General features: G+C 39.2%; 1 protein-coding gene across 1 annotated transcript; it reads left to right on the forward strand.

The window, feature by feature from the left end:
• Window positions 1-9,096: 9,096 nt before the first annotated feature.
• On the forward strand, window positions 9,097-15,675 carry LOC130600390 (granulocyte-macrophage colony-stimulating factor receptor subunit alpha-like). The gene is made up of 9 exons (XM_057411661.1): window positions 9,097-9,292; window positions 10,056-10,185; window positions 10,277-10,452; window positions 11,197-11,336; window positions 11,580-11,618; window positions 12,553-12,691; window positions 13,244-13,331; window positions 13,854-13,935; window positions 14,890-15,675. The coding sequence occupies exons 2-9, from the start codon at window positions 10,058-10,060 to the stop codon at window positions 14,959-14,961; spliced, it is 864 nt and encodes a 287-aa protein (XP_057267644.1). The 5' UTR covers window positions 9,097-9,292; window positions 10,056-10,057; the 3' UTR covers window positions 14,962-15,675.
• Window positions 15,676-16,063: the final 388 nt, after the last annotated feature.

Below are 16,063 nucleotides of genomic sequence, written 5' to 3' on the forward strand. Positions count from 1 at the left end.
GAGGTACTTCTTAGAAGAAAATTGCCTTAATGAAAAACTTTACTAGAAAGTAAAGATTAGAACATGATAAGCCCTGGTTGCTAAGAAATGCAGAGGAAGAACATCATTTATTTGCTTCCTTATTATTTTCTTACACAATACATAGCCTACACAGTACACATTTCTCACACAATTTTCCTAGCCTGGAAAAGACCGAAGAACCTGAGCACAGTTCTCTGTGAGTCAGAGTAAAATAGTGAGTGCATGGGAAAGAAATGAAAGTATTTATGCAACGGCTGTATGGACACAATTTCAGACTGATGAATATTATCTTCTTAGTAATAATCAAATTATTGTCATTGCATCTTAAAAGACAGAGGAATTCTGACATGAAAAAATGTCTTTTCAGTGGAGAATATACTCCTTTTGATGCATCCCAAGATACGGCTGGCTTTCTGGGTCACAAGTACATATTGCCGGGTCACATCCACCAATATCCTCAAATCCTTCACTGCAGGGCTGCTCTCAATCCCTTCATCTCCCAGCCTGTATTTATAGTTGGGATTAACCCAACCCAGGACCTTGCACTTGGCCTTGTTGAGCATCAAGAGGTTTGCATGGGACAACTCCTCAAGCCTGTCAAGCTCTGGATGGCACCCCTTTCCTCTAGCCAACCAACTGCACCACTCAGCTTGGTGTCATCTAACAACTTGCTGAGTGCACACTCAATCCCACTATGCCATTGATGAGGATGTTAAACAGCACTGGTCTCAGTACAGACCCTTTAAAGGCACAACTCATTACTGGTTTCCACTTGGACATTGAGCCATTGACTACTGTAAGTGTTTGTGTACACCCACCCAGCCAATTCCATAGCCATCTAACAGTCCACATCTAACAGTCCATCTCTTAAACTGATAGCTCCCCAGTCTAGAGGCAAGAATGTCATGGGAGACTACACCAAGGGATTCACATCAGGATGACTTAAAACTGTAAGTTTAGAATGTGTCAGCAGAAATGCCCAGCATAGATAAACCTGAATTTAATGCATGGAGTGGGCCAGTGCTGCTACTTACAAAAAAAAAAAATTTGCACCTTTTCTTTCAGAAATTAGAGTGTGTTTTGTCAGTAAGTGGGCGGGGAAGAATTAAAGCAGAACAAAACAAACACAAACCAAAGGGCAGAGTGTCTACGTAAGGGATGACTGAGTGCAGTCAAGAAGAAAATTTAAGCCCTCTGAAGACTACACATTGCAGCCTTCTTGTACACAGGCAGTACGTTGCTGGTTTCCAGGCTGAGTAACCAGTCTTTGTTTCTGTTACCTGAGAAGATTCTCATTTTGGCCACATGATGGTAGCCTAGGATCAGAGACAAGCAAGCTAAAGCAAAAAAATAAAGCAAATAGAGTGAAAAAAATACTTCTTGTAAACTGAAGATTAGGGACTAGTCACCGCCACACTGAGAAGCTGAGCTTCTCAGTTTCCAAGTACTGTAATACCCATGATAGGGCTATCTAGTGTACCTACTGGATAACCCTATGCTGAGATATGCTGGGTCTGCAGCTCTGCATTGTTACAGATAAATTGATACTTAGTAAATTTCTGCTTACACTTTCCTTACCATGTGAGGTCAGCCTACCATTAGCTGCAGTTGCCTACAGTTTCCCGTTTCCTTTTAAACTGCAAAACAGAAGGAGTAAAAGGTTTAAACAAATCTCCTTGCTACATCTCAGAGTGTTTTCATTAGAAAAACAAACAGCTTTTGCTGTATGTCACAAATAAAGGAAAAGGAGGGGTTTGGACCAAATCAGCAGACTGTAGCTTGAGGAGACCTACTGGCATTTGCAGATATGAAAAAAAAAATCAGCCAATATATTCTTAGCACTGTTTCTTGAAGCGGTATAAACTCTGCTTGTCAGATTTGAAGCATAGTTTGGAAATGCACCAAATTGTCCTTCAGACTACATAGCAGCTAAGGTGAACTCCATCATCAAGTTGAATGGCATCATGGTTTAAGGCCAGCTGGCAACCCAGAACCATGCAGTCGCTTGCTCATTCCCCCCTTCCTCCCCCCCACTTCTGGAGGGATGGGGAGGAGAATCGAAAGAATGTAACTCCCACGGGTTGAGATAAGAACAGTCCAGTAACTGAGGTATAACACAGATCACTGCTGCTACCACCATTAATAGTAATGATAAGGGAAATAACAAGGGGAGAGGGCTGCTTGGAGACCTCATAGCAGCCTTCCAGTATCTGAAGGGGGCCTATAGGGATGCTGAGGAGGGACTCTTCATTAGGGAGTGTAGTGATAGGACACGGGGTAACGGGTTAAAACTTAAACAGGGGAAGTTTAGATTGGATATAAGGAGGAAATTCTTTCCTGTTAGGGTGGTGATGCATTGGAATAGGTTGTCCAGGGAGGCTGTGAATGCTCCATTCCTGGTAGTGTTCAAGACCAGGCTCAATGAGTCCTTGGGTGATATGGTTTAGTGTGAGGTGTTCCTGCCCATGGCAGGGGGGTTGGAACTAGATGATCTTAAGGTCCTTTCCAACCCTAACTATTCTATGATTCTAAGAGAATATAACCACTCACCACCCGCTGACTGATACCCAGCCCGACCCGAGCAGTGATCTAGCCCTTCTGAGTAACTGCCCCCAGTTTATATACTGGGCATGAAGTGCTGTGGTATGGAATACCTCTTTGGTTAGTTTGGGTCAGGTGTCCTGTCTCTGCTTCCTCCCGGCTTCCCCTGCTCCCTGGTAGTGCATGAGTCTCAGAAAGTCCTTGGTCAGAGTAAACATTACTTAGCAACAACTAAAAACATCAGTGTTATCAGCGTTGTTCTCAGGATGAAAGTCAAAAACACAGCACTGCACCAGCTACTAAGAAGGAGAAAAAATGACTGATACTGCTGAACCCAGGACAGATGGTTTGGTGAAAACATCCATGTCTAGGTCAAGCACTGATTTTGAGACTCTTATTTACAAGACAGGGTGAATTTTCATTAATTCATACATTCCATATAGTTAGTCTATAGATTGTCTATACTGAAATTGATTGCATATTTATTGTTGACTCTGTATAAATACTGAAGGTTCTAACTTTTTCAATCCATTTCACAATAAAGGAAATTCACTTGACAATAAATTAAGGCTTTTATACTATCCCAGTTTTTTGTATCACAGTTCATTATAACAGTTACATTATGACCCAGTTTCTCCGGTGCTGAGCTCAGGGTTCCAAGAATAATTCTGTTCTGAGAATCTGCAGGGTCCAGTTTCAAGAATTACAGAAGTTGACACAGATGTCTCAACACTATCTTTATCCTCTAGCAGGACTCTTTTAATTCCTCTACAGAGCTGCAATCAGAAGAACTAAGTTTTTCTTCTCTCTCATTTCCTGTTTCATGAAGACAATAACTGTACTGGATAAATGCAATGGCCGGTAATTCACAAGGTCTCTCAACCTCCCAAACACTGCTATAATGCAATTTGTCAAAATAAAATTTTGATGTAATTGTGGATTTCTCCTACTTATGCTGTTTATGAGCATGCCTGATGCAAGTGCTCTTTTAAGAACTATAAATAAACATACAGCATAGCTTTCCTCAGATCAGTGCCACTACTGTTTCATGTGCTCTGGAGTGTGTGTACTTCAGCCCTCACTTTCTTCAGGAAGGTGTTTTTCTTGCTGAAGGGACTTCAGCAAAAAGCGGCATCAACTTTGAAAGACTAAGTGAATTCTGCATCTTCTTACTGATCCCCCTTGGCTTTCTCAGCAGTTTCACTCTATGAGGTTCAAAGAGAATCTCCTGATTTCTATTTGAAGTTACATTAACTTTTCTTAGTATGTTTATCCCATGAATTTTTTCATGCAATTACCTTCTGTTCTAACACGAAAATGTCACTGAGGAGAAACAACTAAACTATAAAATCCTCCTAATATCAACTTCACCACTAGCAACATTGTATTTGTTTTTCTGGGGAAACCTTTCACTGGAAGACAAACACACACTTGGGGTTTTCTTTTGGGAGGGGTGTCCTGGGTTCAGCAGTAGCAGTCATGTTTCTCCTTTGTGGTAGCTGGCGCAGTGCTGTGATTGGGCTTCCAGCCTGGGAACAGTGCTGGTGATACCGATGTTTTTGGCTGTTGCTAAGTGATGTTTACCCTGAACAAGGATTTTGTGAGGCTCATGCTCTGCCAGGGAGGAGGGGAAGCCGTGAGGAAGCAGAGACAGGGTGCCTGACCCAGGTTAGCTAAGGAGGTATTCCATACCACAGCACGTCATGCCCGGGGTGGGGGGTAACTGGGAGTTACCTGGAAGGACACAGGCTTCCAGGTGGGACTCGTTTCTTGGCCGGTGGTATCGTATTCTCTTCCCTTGTTATTTTCCCTTATCATTGTTGTCGGTGGTGGTAGCGGTGGTGATTTGTGTTGTACATTGGTTGCTGGACTGTTCTTGTCTCAACCCGTAGGAGCTGCACTCTTTCGATCCTCCTCCCCGTTCCTCCGGGAGCGGGGAAGGGGAGAGTCCCGGGGGGGGGGGGGGGGGGGGGGGCCTCGATTGTTGTCAGCCCGGCACCACTCACTGGGAGTGAGTGAACAAGTTGCCTGACTGGGTTTAAACCACGATGAGGGGTTACTTTAAGTCTCACAGAAATCAGTTTGCTGATTGTTTGATTCTTCACACCTTTGAAAGTGAAATGGAGAATTTGTTTTCTTTTGGTCTTGTTTTTTTTTCAATTGCTATGTTTTCACAGGAATTCTGCATATCGTTTTGCATCTGTTCCCACAAGCCTTTAATGAAAGTTCTCTGCAGAGTCTTTTAAGAAAACTGGTTCTTTTTAGAAGAAATGGAATAAAAATGATGCAATACCTCTTAACTAAGAAGAAACTGCTGACTGCCTGCACTCATACTGCATTACTTCACCTGCTATTAACCATGATAAAGGCATAGGCATCATCCACCTATCTAAACCTTTTGATCTGTTTTGCCAACCAACCTGTTCTTTTAAAGTGGAGCTTTATAGTGAACTTTCACTTTTTTCCATTCATTATTGCAGAGAAAGTATCCCAACCAGGGCAGCTTACAAACAGTGGATGGTGGATGAGTACATTTTAAAATGTTTTCTCTACTTGAAAGCTTTCCAAAGAGAGATTTCCAGCATTTTATTTGGAAATTACAAGTCTAAATAGAGCTTGAAAACTAGCTCTTCCCTGAAGTAAGCAAACAGCCCAGCATTCACAGAAGTTCTGTGAAAGACGGACAGGCACAACCAATTCTACATGCTGAGCTCAAGGTGAAAATCACAGGTGAGTTTATCTTAAGCCATTCCTCAGCCTGGGGGAGAAACACTAGTAACATGAAACATACTTGTAGTAGTGGCCTCTACTGAGAAAGACCATTAGTCTGTGGACCATTGCAGAGGTTTTCATGGAAGCTATTCCAGGTATTTACTTGCAAAAGCATGTCCTTCCCACACACACTCAGGATGTAGAAATGCTGATACAAAAGAGAAAGGTAATAAAATTGGTGCTCTGCCTTGCATCGGTAGACTACCACTTGATGCTTGGGTTTTTTTCTTTATCTCATCACTAAGCAGAGCATGAGTAATGTGCATGCTGGATTGTCATGGGCGCACTTGTCTTACAAAGTGTTACAGCTCATCTGGTGCCAACTTGGTATCTTGCCACAAGTACTAACAAGGCAGAGCTGGGTTGACTGATTTTTCTCTAGTCAAGATGTTGTAAGATTTCCTTGGAAGCCAAATGGAGAATTCACACTAGTCATAAGATCATCAATTAGCTTTTGTTCTACCTGAACACAGTAATATAAAAGCACGTTTCACAATCTGATGATTATCTTTCCGTACCTTATAGAATGGTGACAGAGAAACAGAGCTGAAAACCTTGTTTTCCATAAAACCTGGCAGTTGATCTGAAAGATGTGCCAGTTTGTACCTGACACAGAACTCTCATCAGGAAAGACATTTTCTTTCATTTTGGCAATTTCACTTGTTTCCTAAGGTTAGGTCATGATTTTGAGGGTTTAGTTGCAAACAATTCATATACTGTTTCAGAGAAGATGTAGTGAGTGCAACTTCACAGAATCACAGAATCGTTAACGTTGATGATCTCTAGAGATCATCTGATCCAATCGCACTGTCAAGGCAGGGCCACCTACAGCAGGTTACACAAGAACATGTTCAGGACATGTTTTGAATGTCTTCAGAGAGGGAGATTCCACAACTTCCCTGGGCAGCCTGTTCCTGGGCAAGTTTACCAGGTACCACATCTTGGAGATAATTTAAATAATATGGCCTGAATCAAATAGAAGGACATGTTCTTCCTCTGTCATTGACGACAAAGAAAACATCCTTAATTTTATACTGCATGGTCCCACTCATCTGTTTAATGAGTGGCTTAACCTGAAGGCTCATGTGTTGATATAATGGCAAATTACCTAGTGATACCTATGGTTCCAGATCAGGTTCCATATTTTATCGCCTTCTTGGAACATAGACAGTGTATATCAAGTGTCTGATCATCTAGGAGTTTGTACGTACCACTGATGGGATTCAAACTCTTTTCTGCTCTGGCTTTTCTAAATCCTTCAATTTCTTTAACTTCCTTTTTTTTTTTTCCTAGGCAATTTGCTCTTAACAGGCTCAAGGACAAGATGTGGAACTAACTGACGTTTTGGAAAACAGCAATCCTGCTGATGAACTAGAGAACATAACCCCCAAATTACAAGAAATCACTGAACTATCACAGTTGTTTTCCTGGATAATTCATCTGTCTAGCAGTGTTAAATGTTCTGAGAAATTTTCATTTATTAAACTAGAACATAATAGCAGCAAAGTTATAGACTGTGTCCATTACACAACAACTAGTATTTCCTGCCACACTGAAAGCTTTGACATCAGTGTGATTACATACTTACATCCTTTCCTCAGAAGACCTGTTTCATTCTGTGCAACTTACAGACGCTTATAAGAAGCAGTTGTTTAGCTGTGAACCTACACAGTATTGTTGTCATCCGGCTGGGCAGGTTGTACATACCTTATAGAAAATGAGGTTTCAGGATCGCTGATATGAATCTGTCCCCAAAACATAATTCGCTCCAATTTTGTAGATATGTCTACAACAGAAAGTGAGAAAGAGAACAAAAAGCCTTACTTCTGTAGGTCCTGAAATTAAGCGTCTTAGCAGGGAACACGCTAGTGTCCTGTTGTAACCATATACATAAAATTGAGGAATTGAGACCTGAAAAAGGGGAAACATCTCAAGAACACCCCCAATTCCTCCTTTGCCCAGAACAGCAACAAGAACAAAGGCTGGTGGGAATGAAGCTGTACAAGATACAGACAGAAGCAGGACAGATTTGATCAGATTTAATACTCCTCTTTCAGTGAGATATAACAGATTTCTATAGTAAAACTAGTAATCCCATTTAAATGCTGTTGTCTACTTTAATAACTTCATTTGCCTGTTCAAATTATTGAAAGGCAGTTGCGACGTTTCTCAGTTCACAGAGAGTTGGTTTGATGGACAAACACCTTTCAGGACACAGGCTCACTCTTCAGTGTCAAGAGCAGTCAAAATAGCAAAAAAGCCTTGGGCTTACTCATTTCAGAGCCTGCTAACAAGAGCAGTTGTGGGTATCTGTGACTGGGCAGTCCACAACTGACTGTGCTAGCACCACACTGTGTATGCTGACTTTGAATGCAGTTGGAAAGTGGACATTCAGACTGAAGACAGAGGACAAAAGTCATTGCAACCTTCCTGGGACCAGGGCACCAGCACAGACAAGTGACATAGTGTTGATTTGGTACACTCAGGGCATTTGCATATGTATTGGAACTTGCCCTGGTCTCTTCACTGAATTCACCCAGCCCAGAAAAATTATTACACATGTCAAGTGAAAAAGTTGTGGAGTCTGGTGATATTGATTCGTTACACATCTACAGGAAATGAGGCTGGATAGTGCAAAGCTGGGAACAGCTGTTGGGAAATCCAGAGCACTGAGCTTATTCTCCTCTCACTACCTGTGACCCTAACCAGCAAGCAGAGAACAGTGTTGTGGCTTAAATGATGATACCTGATCTAGGCCTGAACTGAAAGGTAGATGCACATATTCACCTTCATTTGAGGTTCTGCCTAGTAGAAACTCTTATATGAAAAATAAGTGACAGAAATGAGTGAAAAATACGTAAATGAAGTGACAATGAGAGTGTCCTTCTTTTCTCACCTATTTGTCTCCATGGTGAAAAGCAACGGCTGTTACCATGCTTTTCCTAGTCACATTACAGAAGTACAGGGTAAGGAAAATGAGGAAGATGTAGGCGGGTTTTTACACCCTATTACATAAGCAGTTCAGAAGAACTTAATGAAATCACATTGCCAAAGTGCACAAAAATACACCACCAAGCCAAATTCACACCTTCCATCCTTTTTGTTCACCATTACTGTAGCAGCCACAAGGAAACGGGTTTTCAAGGAGGAGGTAAGTTTGCTTTTGCGTTTGTCTGGTTTTCTTTTCTATGTTCCTTTCTGGATTTTGTTCAGTTTTTATTTGTTATTCTTTATTTTTATTTTACTCCAAAGAAGCTAGGCAAAGGAACACTGTATTTTGTTATTCCTACTAGTATTAATGCTGTAAAAGAAATGTGAGGGGTAGATAGATACTACCTCCAAATACAAGTTTTGTCTGATGAATCTCTTAGCCAAAATTTTGATGATATGTTTTTTCTATGGTCTGAAAATAATTATATAAAAATATTCTAAAATTAAAAGTTTCCAGTATTATTGGCCTATCCACATAGCAGTATTTTGCTTCTTAAGACCTGCATTACAACACTGAAGAGTGCCTATGTCACTTTGTCTTGAAAAGCCAGTCAAACTGGAAATGTTCAAATTTTTAGCTATCTAAGTCCATAAAGGAAAATCATTGTGCAGAGTGAATCTCTTCTGTACTGCATTTAGACACCAGTAGACTAGAAGTGTGTCAGTGTCCTTTCTCTTATTACAATTTTAAAACAAAGTGCAAGGTTTTGGGATTTTTTCAATTACATACCTTCCTTTTCATTGATTATAAAAATCATAGCAGTACTGAGACATGGTAAGCTACATGGTTGTATGTTACTTATAATCAGCAGGTTAGTGGACAGTTTTTATTCTCACCTAATGAGCTCTCTAATCAACCTGGATGAGAATAAGCACTACAACAGGATTTCGACCTCATTGCTATTTCCAAACTCCTAACATGACAGTCTCCTGTGGACATGTGTCAGGATTCAGAATTCTCTAAGAGGTAACTGAGTGGCCTGTGCTGTTGCACAGCGTCTAGCAGAAGCTAATTTTCATAGAGAGTTTAAAAACCACAGTGCAGAAGGAAAACAACTTCACACAGAAATACTTTAAGTTTTCTTAAGATTTTGATCAATAATCTGCACAGGAATTATTTGATGCTTGTGAGGATACTGAAATGCTTGCACTATGTATTTTATTATCATTGTCAAACAACATAAGAGACAGTTCAGGAGGAAGAGTACACTACAGAGAAACTAAACTGTTTGCATCACTACTTACAGAAAAGGATCATGAGAGTATGGCCTTACCTCTTTTTTAAGTAAATAATGATAAAGTGACAAATACGGAGTTATTAAAAGAGGAGTGGTTAAGCAAGAAGCCATGAGAACAATTTAGCTAGTCCTCAAGTATAAACTAGAAAGAGAAAAACGTCAGTGTCTCCTTGAAAGACCTTAGATAAACAAAGGATACAATAGTGACTGTCTTTGTTATTAGCTTTCACTGCGTCATGGTGCCTGACTTGATTAGAGTTGATTAAATCGTAGTTACGTCTTCAGCATCTCTAACAATGGCAGATAATCCTCATGGTTCAACACAAATAAAATCACAGTAAGCAGGTAACTGCAAGACCCAGACAATATGCAGTTGGGTTTACTAATCAGGTAGCTAAAAAACTACTAAATGAGTTTGCAGATATCTGCATGATTTGTGCATTTATACAGTCTTTCTGCAGAGTGAACATGGGATATTCTGATTGTTCACAGGCATGAATGGGACAGCAATTGAAAATTTTGTCTGTGTCATTTTTAATGTTTCCTTCATGAATTGCACTTGGCATGTGGGCAGGAATGTTTCAGGAGATACCCAATATTTTCTGCACTGGAAAACCTCAAGGTAAGTCGGTCTGCTTGAATCTAGGGAATTTTGGTTTCTCTCTGACAAGTGACATTGTCAATATTTAACTAATGCAATATGTCATGTAAAGGAAAGAAGACTTCACAGAATGCCAGAATTACATCAAAGATAATTATGGAAGGCACACAGGATGTAGATTCCAAAACGTGACAATAGAAAATAAGGCAGCTTATTTCCTGGTAAACGGTTCTAGAAATGCACAAAACATTCAGTCATATAAGAAGGTGATTTTCCTGTACAAAATTGGTAAGGACTTTTTATTTTCATTATTTTATTTCTAATTTTATGCTAAGGGAATGAAGAATTAATCCCTGGGGGAAAAAAAAAAAATACATTTTTTAAATACTGCTTTTCAGAACATGGGTTAGGGATTTTTTTTCTTTTCTCCAGCCTCGATAGCTGAAAAGTCAAAAGTGTAAGAATGAACAAAAATAAATGAATGCAGAGACAATCTGAAATCATAAGTCTGGGAACTGTGAACATTTCAGTCAAATATTTATTCTCTGACAGAAAGGTGTCATGTTGCAGAATAACTAGCTAAGGATGGTTGAGTGGGACTACCTAGATCTCATAGTTCTGTTCATCCACAAAATATAAAAGAATCAATTACCTTAATATTGTGAGCAAAAACTTTCATTTTTTAAATGGAAGAATTTTGCTAATACGAAAAAAAATAAAAAAAAACCCTCCGCTTAATATGAACACAGTCTATAAAAAACCCTGCACAGATTATATGTTGAATTCAGTAAAATCTAAGCAATTGCTTGTATTTTTTAATTTTATATACTGTTGTTGCTGATACTCGGGGTTCCTCATCTAGAGTGTTAAATCAGAAAGTTCTGTTTCAGAATATGGGGTGAATATAAAAACTCTGGTAAAGCTGCATTAAAAATTTTTAATCCAGTTGCTTGAACATCTACCTATATTTTTAAAAGGCAGAGTGAAGAAAGTGATTATTAATCATTAGTATTTCTGATTCTATTATTGTAGAAAAACTCACCCCTCCATCAAATGTCACTGTGAACTGTACAGAAGCTTCTCATGGTTGTGAAATTCAGTGGCAACCACCTCGCACAAGTCATGTGAAAAGACGTGATTGTTTCAAATATGAAATTGTCATAGAAAGTAAGGTAAGAATAATAATGATTCTTAATAGTATTTTGTATGCTTTTATTTCCACACATACCACCACACAACCAATACCCAGTTCTTTTTCCCTATTTGACTAATCTCTCCTTTTTGATGTGCAGTGTCCCTCTTGCACACGAGCTGAGGACTGCTGCCCCTCACAGACAGCAGCAGCAAATTAAGGGAATACTTCCAATCCACTGTACAGCTGGTCAAAAATAAATACATTTTTCTCTTGTTTCTAGGCTGATCCTGAGAAAAACATCAGAAACACATCTAGAACAGTAAGTCTTTATTACGGTATAAATCTATTGTTTATGCTGGGTTGAAATTTTATCTCTATCAGAGCATCCTCCAACCAAATTGTTTTGGTTTCTCACTGCCAGTTTCAGTGTACTCTGTATGCTGGTTTTTGACAAGTTTCCTAAATTCAAAGTTTTAAAATGTTTTTTTTCTAAAGCATAGTACAAAAAACACCTGCATATGTGTAACTTCATGATACTTCTATGCAAGTCACAAAACCTTCCGTTTTACAATCTTTTGTAATTCCTACTCAAATATATATATGCAGAAATATGATCCGTAATTCCACATTACACTCAAGACACAAAAAATGTGGAGAACTTTGTTCTTTATTAATAATGTCTGGAAGTGGTTGAGATGGAGGAGGCAAGAAAATACCCCCTGAAAGATTAAGCCAGTGTAAAGAAAAAAGACAAAAAATATATAACCAAGTTTTCAAGAAGGCTCAATATTCTTCTGAGAAGGATTTCAACATATGTAGCAATTTTCACTTTTGTATAATCTGGCCATCAAACTCTATCTCAGTTTTGAAAACATCCACAGTAAGGGAATGCCAGACCTTTAAAGAGCTACATTATAGTAAAATAAGCCCATTACAGACTAAAAACAAACTATTGTTTTGGGGTTTTTTTCCCCAAATCCCTTTTGTTTATCGAAGACTAAGGAGTCAGAGAAGCATACTTCATATTTCATCTTCATATCACCACCAACAAAATGTTCAAACAAAAGGAATTAGGATGAAACAAGCTAATTTACTAAGTGTTTGGGTTTTGTTATTTCACTCTAATCTGCCCACAGGAATACACGCAAAATTTTCCTTTGTAATTTTTTGCATCATTGAATGAACCTGACATATTCTTAACATCTGTACATCTAGTTAATAAAAAGTTCTCAGTCTAGTTGTTTTGCATTTAGGAAAGCAGCATCACAGGAAACTCCTACATATTTGGGAGCTTCAGCACAAGAAAAAGGTACAGTGTCAAAATCAGAGCAACTGACAATGGTTGTTTAGTGAGCACCAGCTGGGGAGAGTGGAGTACACCTGTAGAGTTTGGTAAGAATAAAAATCACTACCCTGCCTTAGTTTTCCCTCAGTTATTATTTGTCTGCCTCATTTATTACTTCATACTTAGAGATGAAAACACATTGATATTTGCACTTTAATATACTACAATAAAAAGAATTTGCCTATCTCAGTATGAATGAGTTCTCCAAGCATTCCGGTGTGACAGTGGGTGCTTCTTGCAAGGAGATAGCGATTGAAGCAAAACTCTTTGAGATCTGTTGTCAGCTTTTTTCTTTCTACCATTTATACCTCTGGCTTTATAAACTTCTGTTTTCCCCGTTAATGCTCTGCCATCCTGGATTTTGAAGGACTCTGTAGGCCTCAGTTCCTCACAAAATGCTTAGTAACATCTCAAATCGCCACAGACCACATACTGTCAGCCCCATTCTTTCACATGTTATGGGGCAAGGAGGTGCTAAGCTAAATAAGTGACTTCATCCTGATGCTTGATGCTATAACGCAAAGCAGATTGCACATAGATGTGAAATCATTCCTCTTCTGTGATACTAATGAACACTTTGATGACTTCTTGTCTTTCAGGAACAAGCCAACTTACATCTGCTTCATCATATATGTTATCTCTGATATCAGTGCTGCCAGTAGGCCTTGTACTTTTTCTCTGCTCAGTGTAAGCTTTATTCCTTGTCCAAAGATTTTATTCTGTAGCTGAAATAACACCACTTTCCCCCCCCAAAAGAATTTATGGCCTCTTTCTAAATGAGAGGAGGGAGGGGGAAAATCAACACAGAACTATAGCAGGAATCTTGACCCTCAAATTGGTTCTGTATTTCTGGTTCCTAACCTTCTTACCCACTTGATCTGTATAACACAAAACTTTCTGATACTGGGACAAGGCCTTATATCATTGCTGCTTTCCTGCCATTAGACCCTGTAATGTTTTTTGCTTTGAGGATATTTCATATTCAGATACTTAAAAAAGCAATTTCCAATCATTCTCTAGTAAGTAATAAAATAAATTATTATAATTCAAATTCTGAACAATGAAATGACACCATTGTGTTCAGCCTATGTAATTTTGTAGTTACTTTTTCACTACTTTTGTCCTTGAGGAGTAAAATAATACCTCAGGAACACTATTATATGGTTACACTAACATTTTTTCTGCACCAACCCTTTTTTGTCACTGTAGAAGATCTTATTTGAAAAAAGCATCTGCTATAATACCACGGCCAAGAGACCCATTCTATGAGCTCTGCCCAATAGATTTCAAGGTATGTCTTCTTTCCATTTGACTGAAATTTGTTGTAATTAAGGATCCACCGTAGTCTCAAAGGTATGACCTAAGTGCCAGGAAGGTGCACAGAAGTAAGGATAATTTTTTTTTTGTTCTTGAGACATTGAAAGAGAAGGTCAATATTCTTCTATTCTCCCTTTTCCATTCTGAAACTGTGGTCATTCATCTGCCTGAAGCATTGGAGAAATTACATTTTCACCCTGTTCTCCCTATAAGCCACATGCTATCACTAGAATAGTGCTGAGCATAAACTTCTCAACACATTAATAATACAGACTGTTGGCCAGCTGTGAGGAGAAAAGGGACAAAGAAATCTCCTGCTGGACAAAAAGAGTTGTGCCGTAGTAGATATTGACATCCATGTTGGTATTTGGCAACGATGCTGAAAGAGGAAAGGTTCTTAGGGTATGGTAAGCAATAAAGTATAACAGAGAGCTGAGAGGTTCTAGTTTATGCAGAGATGGAGAGACTTGTAAGCAGCAGCAACTGACAGGCATAGCAAGAGCTACCCATCCAGATATGGAACTGCCCATCTAGAGAGCATGCTGCAGTTTCATCCAATTTGCAATATGCAGTCTTTTAGTTGGCTACAGCCAGGTCTGGAAGCAAGAATGTATCTGCAAGGACACTGGATCACTGGTGGGCCTGTATGCATCTTTTTATTTTCTGTTCCTTCATCATGTTAACATTTCTATGTTGCAAAATATGAGTTTTCTGGCTTTTGACTTGAAAAGTCTTTTGTTCCACTCTAGGGAGCTCATCTTGGAAGGAAGACCTAGACATGTCTACTTCCTCCCATTGATGGAGTCCCATTGTAGCTTCTATTTAACAAATTACAAATCCCTGAATGACAGGAAACTTAGAAATTGTAATCTCATGGCTAATCTTGTGCATGAAACACTAACAAAATTTTTTCTTCTTCTTTTAATAGACAGAATATAAGAATCAGTCAATAATGCATGAAACTGAAGAAACGATAGTAATTATTGAAGAAGTGACATAAAGGCATGCAAGAGAAAGAAGCAACCTGAATTCTTTCAAACATGTATACCTTTTTGATAAAACACAGCACTGAACCAGCTACTTGAAGTACATTAACTCTATCTACCCCAGCTTCAACAAGGACAGCAGCAATTTATAGGTTTCTCATATTTTTTCCCTCTTGCAAACAGAGAGAATGACGTTTCTTGTAGATGTAATTCCCCAAGAACTTATCTTTAAAAGCCTCTCTCTATTTGACTGTATTTTCCATTAATAATTTTGGTTGTTTGGACTATTTTTGGTTTTTTCTTATGTCCATGTTTCTGATGGGGTAGAGTTAATTTTCTCCCTAGTAGCTGGTGAAGTGTTGTGGTTTGGCTTTAGTCTGACAACAATGCTGATAACACACTGATGTTTTGGTTGTTGATCATTAGCACTTACCCTGATCAAGGACTTTTCAATCTCTCATGCTCGGCCAGTGGGAAGGGGCAAGGGAAGCCAGGAGGAAGCAGAAACAGGACACCTGATCCAAACTAGCCAAAGGGGTATTCCATACCACAGCACATCATGCCCATTATATAAACTGGGGGGAGCCACCCAGAAGGCCCAGATAGCTGCTCGGGTTGGGCTGGGTATTGGTCAGCCACTGGTGAGCAATTGTATTGTGCGTCACTTCTGTTTATTGGGCTTTTTTCCTTTCCCCTTTTAGTTTTATATTCTCTCCCCTCGTTATTTCCCTTATCATTATTATCACTATCACCAGCACTAGTACATTGTGCTTCGGTTATTAAACTGTTCTTATCTCCACCCATGGGGTTTACATTACTTCAATTCTCCTTTAGAGAGGGAAAAGGTGGGGGGGGGTGAGTGAGCAGCTGTGTGATATTTAGTTACTCACTGGGTTTAAACCATGATAGCATTTTTTGGCGCCCAACATGGGGCTGGAACAGTTGAGATAAAAACAGATCTTTTATTTGCTCTCAGAACTGGTCAAGCTTGGTCTCAGATTTGCATTATCTAATACCTTACTTTCAGTATGCTTTCCCTCCAGTGATATTTATCATCCATGGGACCTGGACTAAGGCTCTCACTTTGGTGTGCTTTATAGTAATGGCTTGTGATAC

Source organism: Pezoporus wallicus, unplaced genomic scaffold (assembly GCF_028554395.1).
Source record: "Pezoporus wallicus isolate ANWC-B61680 ecotype Strahan unplaced genomic scaffold, APGP_CSIRO_Pwel_v1 contig_2372, whole genome shotgun sequence".
NCBI classification, from domain to species: domain Eukaryota; kingdom Metazoa; phylum Chordata; class Aves; order Psittaciformes; family Psittacidae; genus Pezoporus; species Pezoporus wallicus.